The 6,000-nt window shown below is 40.5% G+C and overlaps 1 protein-coding gene across 2 annotated transcripts in view; it reads left to right on the forward strand.

Annotated features, from left to right (window-relative positions):
* Positions 1 to 190: 190 nt before the first annotated feature.
* anxa11a (annexin A11a) overlaps positions 191 to 6,000 on the forward strand; it is a 12,240-nt gene continuing 6,430 nt past the window's right edge. Inside the window, exons 1-5 of one of the 2 annotated variants that reach the window (XM_083695803.1) lie at positions 191 to 250; positions 2,619 to 2,860; positions 3,825 to 3,910; positions 4,410 to 4,778; positions 5,357 to 5,444. In XM_083695803.1, the coding sequence (XP_083551929.1) occupies positions 2,635 to 2,860; positions 3,825 to 3,910; positions 4,410 to 4,778; positions 5,357 to 5,444 (769 nt within the window). In that variant the 5' untranslated portion in view covers positions 191 to 250; positions 2,619 to 2,634. The remainder of the gene's footprint in view (positions 251 to 2,618; positions 2,861 to 3,824; positions 3,911 to 4,409; positions 4,779 to 5,356; positions 5,445 to 6,000) is intronic. The other variant, XM_083695804.1, reaches the window with a different exon arrangement.

Consider the following 6,000-nt stretch of genomic DNA (forward strand, 5'->3'; position numbering starts at 1 on the left):
TTTTTGCCTCCATATTCCCGCTCAGGGATTATTAGATGAATTCAGTCAGTCAACTATCGGTGTGTCACTTTTTCCTAACAACATGAGTCATTCTATCATGTCACTGTCATGCGTTTGATCTGTGCAATAGCGCTTCGGTGTGTTCATGTGGATGATGGAAAGTATGAGTCCCACCCACATTCTTAAAAACACAGCCTACACACGACGTGCGCTTGTAAAGCTCCAGGAAGAGACGTTTAGCGGACCAGAAGTAAGTGACAAAACTAACAAACTAAGTATATAATCTGTTACATTAGAGCCTGAACCAGACTAAATATTGCGATATTTAGGTTCATTTACGATACATGTTTGTAGAGTTATTTTTTGACGCATCGCTTTGATACAATGTAGGCCTATCCTCTGAAATGTTCTTTTCACCATTTGCATAGCTTCTTTGTAATACTAACGCAATATACGCAAGAGTAAATGCCTCATTCCACAAAACATCAAATATGATTACATTTATGCTGAGTGGGATTCATTTCCGATCGCCGATGGTCTTCAAGTCGGGATTTATGTAAATTGCCTTTTCTTCTGACAGCTAGGCCTGTGCTTGAAGGCAAATTAGCTTTAGTCCAACTGAAATGTACGATTCGCCAAACGCAGCCCATTTAACGTCCACATTTAGTGGCTAGGAGTGTATTTGATTATGGTACAAGCCTAGTTATAAATTAGAATAAGTGCGACGATACTGTGTCTTTCTACAGGACTATATAGCCTACCATCTACAACGGAGATTGTGAGACATATCATATGACATGTCATTCGGTCAGCACAGCTAATCCCTGGGGACCACCTTGTCACTGGCGGCCATACGTACTGTAGTCTGCTGCTGTATTTATTCAGTCAGTGTTGATTATGTTCACAAAACTGCATATAGGATATATAGGTTTCTTTATTTGATGTAAAGTGTATGTTATAAAGCATGTGGGCCTATATGTAATTGTCTCATGATAGGCTTATTTGTTCGACATCACGGGGAAATTCTCACATGTTCTGATTTTGGTTGTTGTCAAAGATTTACAATAGGCTTCAAAAGAAAGTTGTCAGTTGTCTGAAATGTTCAGATTTGTGGAATCAATTACAGGTTATTTTTAAGTAAGTGTTTTTAGTTCAGACGTTTTATACACAACCTAATGCTATCTGGTGGAAGGTGCCATACTTCATTAACCTGTCAGTTTTTTTGCCAGTTTTTGTTTTTCACTGTGCCAAAACCACTGTGCCAGTTTTTAAAATTGAATGTTTTATTTATGCATTGTTGGGTTAACTAGGCCAGTAAAACTTGAATGGTAAATTCATTTGGCAAGCAAGTTTAACAAAAAAAAACTACAAAGAAACATATACATTCATCAGAAGAACCTGAAATCGTTAAGGATTCAAGATATACAGTGTACAAATAAAACACAGAGAATCCCAGTCAATATAACAAATTGGAATATGGCAGCAGATGATTGGATCATTAAAAAGACAAAAAAAAACTAGTGAAAAGATTTTTAAAAATGGGCATCATGGTGTAAAGTTGTCATTGAGAGAGCTTTATGTTTTTGCTGTTTTCCTACAGTATATTTACTGAGAGCCTCGGCTGTTTGGACTGTGGTGTTGTTATATTTGTGGTTTAACTGAACTCCATCAATAATTTCTAGGAATTCCCCTCTGAGTTCTACACATACTAGAACAGTGTTTACAATGGCTACCATGTCAACCATATTGAGTGTACCAAGAATGTACCAGCCAAATTGTCTCCAATGGGCTATATCTGTTCAATAAACTATAGTTATGGGCTAGTTCTATAAAATATAGTTCAATGGTGATGATTATTATCTAGGCTACAGATTCTTTCATAGGCTGGCACAACTAATACAGAAACGTCAGCCATGTTTCCACTGTTACTAAAATGCAAAATATTATGACTACTTCCCTGATTATGACTACTAAGTCCATGGAACTATGGCACAAGTAGGCATATTATAAGATGAGAATATGGGCTTTTCACAGAGAAATATACTTTGGGTATCAATCTACCACTACCACAATCAGAAGAAACAACAGCTATTGAGTTTGTTCTCCCACTGAGTCATTGGAATTTAATATTTAGCTGATAAAGTATGGTTTAAAATGTCACCGAGAATTTACCTCTGCCATGTATAGAATGAAGGTTATAGTTTCAGTAAGGGCATCATAAATATCAATTACAACTGATTTAGCATTTTAGAAAAGTCAAATGTATGTCTAAAACCTTATTCCAAAGAACATAGACCTATTTTTAAGGAAAAGTCTTGGAAACTGAAAATTGACCCAGCCCTTTTTTCTGTAAGCTCAGGGAACCCAAATTCCACATGCCTTTGGTCATTCTGAAAAATTCGACCTTGTGTCTCCTCCTGATCTTAATTCTTTGGAGGGGAGGGGTTTGTGTACATATGGGCGTGTTCTCAGCTCTATGGTTTCTAAGGATTAGTCAACATAAAGTGTCATAAGTGATATTAGAATTTTAACAAACAGAACCCTTGTTCCATTGTTACACAAAATGCACAGTACATTAACATGGGCATGTCTTTTATTGTGTTTTTTTCTTCTTTCAGGTTTAAATCAAAAACCATGAGCTACCCTGGATATCCCACTCAAGGCAGCGGCTACCCCCCACAAGCCGGTGGCTACCCCCCACAAGCTGGTGGATATCCACCCCAGGCAGGGGGCTACCCACCTCAGGCAGGGGGCTACCCTCCCCAGGCAGGGGGCTACCCCCCTCAGGCAGGAGGGTACCCCCCTCAGGCTGGTGGCTACCCTCCACAGGCTGGAGGTTACCCAAACATGCCTCCAGCAGGTAATTCTTCTTTAGCTATTAAACACAACACATGTACCTGTACCGGTGTTGCGCATCCAGCAGGTCTTACAGGTGCAAGGTATTTATGATATGATATGTCAAGATGCTTACTGGGTGTTTGTGTTGCTGTGTTATAGTTGGTATGTTTGTGTGGTTTGTTTTGAAGACATAGACAAGGCTTGAGGTTTGGTTTATCAGAGAGACAGATACAGACAGACATACAGACCGACACACACACACACACACACACACACACACACACACACACACACACACACACACAAAAAAAAAAAAACAAACACACAAACACACACAGAGATGGATCGAAAACAGAGACAAAGTGACAGACAAAGGACAGAAACATGGGGAGCAGAATATGGATGAAGGATACTGATGGACACTTGCCGATCTCAGATACTGACTCACACCCTGCGTCTTGTGGACAGAGATCATGAGGCTTAGATTTAAGTGCTCACAGACCAGCTTGTGTTTGACACAATCCTCTCATTCTGTGTGCTTGGACCACTATACTCTATATCCACTGACTAGTAGGTAAGTGTGAACAGTGCAGTGCCAGTTCTGATGGGACATTCCAATGTCAATCTAACACTGCTCCGTTTCTGTGACTTTCTGCTCTCAGACAAGAATTAGCTAGTTGTTGAAACATCACTGTGGAGTTGTAGCATTTTTCGATGTTATATAGAAATTATCAGTGTCATATCTTTTGGTAACAGTATGGCAAGATGCAAGTAAGTCATAAATATATCCTAAAAAATAAAGAAAAGTTGCACACTCTTTTATCTAACTGTGACTTTACTCAGTAATTAAATAAGTCACATCTTGACATTGGAAAACTTTAGTACAGGCCCTATATTCCTCCAGAAACAAAGAGGATTAAGAAAAGTAAGTAAGTTAAGTCATTACTCATACATTTCAGTAACGTCTGCCGTGTTATCTGTTGCAGGCAGCTGGGGGGGTGCTGGCTTCCCTACCATTGGTCTGGATAATCTGTCCAACCCTGCATTCAACGCCAGCAATCTGTCAAACATGGTACGTCTGTCATGACTCCTACATTCCATTAACAATCATGATTATACAACCAAAACGGTATGAAGTTCACAGAATTCAGAGCGATTGCGTTAAATATTCCAGTTAGCATGAATTGCACTTCCAATTTTGGAAATTTCTTCAGATTATGTAACGGTAAGACTTTTCTAAATTAGCTTTTTTGTAATCCATCAATGTTGTTGTAGCTTTCTTGTTAACTGTCCTTTCAATTCTCTCGCATGTCGAAAGAATGTGGCACATAATTAACGTAACTCAGCTAGTGCTTCAAAGACCTGTTAATCTGCTGCAATTTATTTTTCTTTCACTGTTGTAATTCCAACCATGTTCTATAGACTCATTGTCTTTTCTGTCTGTTAGCAAATAAACTAATCTGATAATTGCCATCTATTTTACAATCTAGCTTGCTTGCTAATTAATGAATGCCACTAATCAAGGTTCTGTGCACATTTTATGGGATGCCAATCTTTCCTCCCAATCACAGGCCAACCAGATCACATCAACCATGGGGTTTACCCCAAACCCGTTCAACCAAGCCCCTGGTGGGTACCCCGCCGCCCCCCAACCTGGGGGGTACGGTGCCCCCTCCCCTAACCAACAGCCCTATGGCCTGTACCCGCAGCCAGGAGGGCAGATGCCCCAGCCCCAGGGCCCAGGGATGGGTTACCCTGGCCAGCCCGGCCAGCCTATGCCTGGCTACCCACGGGCACCGTCACCCAACCCGTCCATGCCTGGATACGGAGGAGGACCGGCACCTAACCCTTCCATGCCAGGGTACCCACGCGCACCATCACCCAACCCGTCCATGCCCGGCTATGGTGGAGGAGCCATGCCTGCAGCTCCTGCCATCAAGGTAAGAAACGCTGGAAAGCAGAGCCATAGATATGAGGAGTGAACAATACTCTGTGTTAAAACCAAATATTTAAAGAAAAATATTTCTAATTTGCAAGTCATGGAATTTATGGTGCAAAGTACTTAATGGAAATAATATGTCCAACCTGGATTGAGTTTATTGTGCTCTGTATATCTTTGACTCTTGTATAAAGGATTTACCTAGGGTTGCGTCCTAATAGATGACGACTTGTCGTCAGGTCTAGTCTCCTTTCTATCGTGACCACTAAATACTGAGCAGAAATAGATCCAGTTGTTTTATTCATTAGTGGTTATCCGGGGAAGTAGACCAGAGAGGAAGTTATAAGCCATTGTAAGACTTGCGGCACACATCCTCTGTGTTTCTAGAGTGGGCTTAAACAGCTTACTTTGTCCCTTGAATAAAATGTATGGACTTTCTATAGTAAGTATCAAGTTTCTATTAATCTCAGTCCCCTAAGGATGTTTAATAGTAATTTTAATGTCAACTGAAACTGACTGGAATCCTTCATGATAAAACAACTTGGTAACGTTTCAGAAATTCCCTCATTGTTCTTTCAGAGGGGATTCCGTGGAACAATCAAGGACTTTCCGGGAGCAGACTCACTGAGGGATGTGGAGGTCCTGAGGAAGGCTATGAAGGGCTTCGGTGAGTCAGTTTGAACCATCACAAGCAACACTTCCCAAAATGGTGGATCAGGACTTGTGCCTGGGCTGCAACATTGTACGGCTGGTCCCGAGCTGGTTTTGTTAATATGTGTCACAATTATTATGTAAGATCTGCTAGCTCAGCCTTTTCTCTCCCTGATTTTCAGTCCCTGAGGAATAGCAATTGATCTTTTATTTATTATAAAATATATATAATTTGTTTTATTATTCTATTATTTATTCTATTATTCAATTATTATTATTATTCTCTCTTTTTTCTAATCCTTATTCTTCAAATAATGTCATCAATATTATACCATAGCTTGGTTGAATATGCAATTCTGATTGGCTGAAGGGGCATTCTAGTATGAACATTATTTTTCGATAACCCAGCCAACATTTCCATGTGGGTTAATCAAGGGCCGACTCATGGGCCCTATATACGACACCCACCAAGGGCCCGTCTTATTTTGTCCTCAGTCTCCTCGGAGGACAAACATGGGTTGCCCAGGTGAGCTCTGTGTGGGCAAATGATTGGCATCCATCTGCCCACATGG

This window comes from Argentina silus, assembly GCF_951799395.1.
Source record: "Argentina silus genome assembly, chromosome: X".
Classification (NCBI taxonomy): Eukaryota; Metazoa; Chordata; class Actinopteri; order Argentiniformes; family Argentinidae; genus Argentina; species Argentina silus.